The sequence below is a fragment of the Equus quagga genome, unplaced genomic scaffold (assembly GCF_021613505.1).
Source record: "Equus quagga isolate Etosha38 unplaced genomic scaffold, UCLA_HA_Equagga_1.0 72560_RagTag, whole genome shotgun sequence".
Classification (NCBI taxonomy): domain Eukaryota; kingdom Metazoa; phylum Chordata; class Mammalia; order Perissodactyla; family Equidae; genus Equus; species Equus quagga.
This window is the reverse complement of record NW_025802468.1, coordinates 664,043-665,380: the sequence shown is the minus strand read 5'-3', so window position 1 is coordinate 665,380 and position 1,338 is coordinate 664,043. Positions and strand designations below refer to the sequence as shown.

General features: G+C 44.3%; 1 protein-coding gene across 3 annotated transcripts in view; it reads left to right on the top strand.

The window, feature by feature from the left end:
• The first annotated feature begins 882 nt into the window (after nt 1-882).
• LOC124234181 (eukaryotic translation initiation factor 1A, Y-chromosomal-like) overlaps nt 883-1,338 on the top strand; it is a 139,491-nt gene continuing 139,035 nt past the window's right edge. The window contains exon 1 of one of the 3 annotated variants that reach the window (XR_006887240.1): nt 883-1,215. Coding sequence is in view for 2 of the 3 variants with exons in the window: in XM_046651422.1 (XP_046507378.1) it covers nt 1,200-1,215 (16 nt within the window). In the remaining variant the exon portion in view is untranslated. The remainder of the gene's footprint in view (nt 1,216-1,338) is intronic. The other 2 variants (XM_046651422.1, XM_046651421.1) reach the window with 2 other exon arrangements.

The following is a 1,338-nucleotide window of genomic DNA, read 5'->3' as shown; positions in this document are numbered from 1 at the left end:
CTTGCATAACTGGAACTCTGTACCCTTTGACCAATATCAGTTCATTTTTCTCTGCCTCCGGGTCAAAACAACCACCATTCTACTCCCTGCTTCTAAGAGTCTGTTTCAGATTGTACGTATAAGTGAGATAATGCAATATTTGTGTTTCTTTGAATCTTCTCTCTTTTTTCCTTCTTTAATTTAGCTAAGGGTTTGCTAATTTTACTTATCTTTTCAATAAATCATCTCAGTTTTTTTTTTTGAGGAAGATTATTATGGTGATCATCAAAGGAAATCCGTTAAGAGATTACTAAGACAAATTCTTTCTCTAACAGACAACATTGTGATTATAGTCAACAATACTGTATTATATACTTTAAAGTTGGCAAGAGACTAGGTCTTAAATGTATTCTCCGCAATAAACAGATGATAATTTTGTGATGTGATAGAGGTGTTAGCTAACGCTATGGTGGTAACTATATGACAATCTGTAAATGTATCAAACTACCAGGTTGTACATCTTAAATTTACATAACTTATAAAACTATTTTTACAACTCAATTTAAAAAAATGAAACGAAAAATAAAAGAGCAAGTAACAAGCTTGTTGCTCATAGGGCTCCTTTCCCTTCTCAAGTAGCGGAACCTACTTGACCAGGAGAAAAGCCAGTAAAATTTAGGTACAAGGTCAGAGTTAATGAGTCAGTAACTTCCCAAACTGAGAGACGCGACCTGTGCAAAGCACTAGACATCTATCACCAGCAGTGAACACTACGGCAGCCTTTATCTATGACGTCGTGGCACCGCCTTTTCCATCTTGACCGCACCTCTTTTTTGCTCACAGTCCCAGCTCCCTCAGGATACATCCGCCTTGCCGGATACATCCGCCTTGCCGGAACAGCCTGAGTGCGTCTCCCTCAGTCTAACAGGTAGCAGTTACTCGAATGCGCCTGCGCAGTAGGATCAGGGGCGCGAGGGGAACGCCCAGCCAGAGGCTGAAGGCAAGGGAAAGCGACAGCGACAGTCGTGACGCCATTTGCTTTCCGCGGATCGTGGCCTTCTGAGATTTTTGTCAGGGCTCTGTCCTATTAGGCTGCAGTCCCAGTATTGTTCTGCACCCTCGGCTTCCAGGTTGTTCGTCGGGTACTCGTTTCAGAGGAGTAACTGACGTTCGGCACAGCCGGACAGAAGTCGAAACGCCGTGAGTCCGCTGTCACCACCATGCCCAAAAATAAAGGTAATGACCTGGGTCTCCTGAACCGCGATTTTGCTGTGCTTACTGCCCGCGGCCTAGACTCGGGACCGGGCCTCAGTGACTATTCTTTCTGTCCGCGCCTAGTCTCTTGGGATGCGAGTCTAG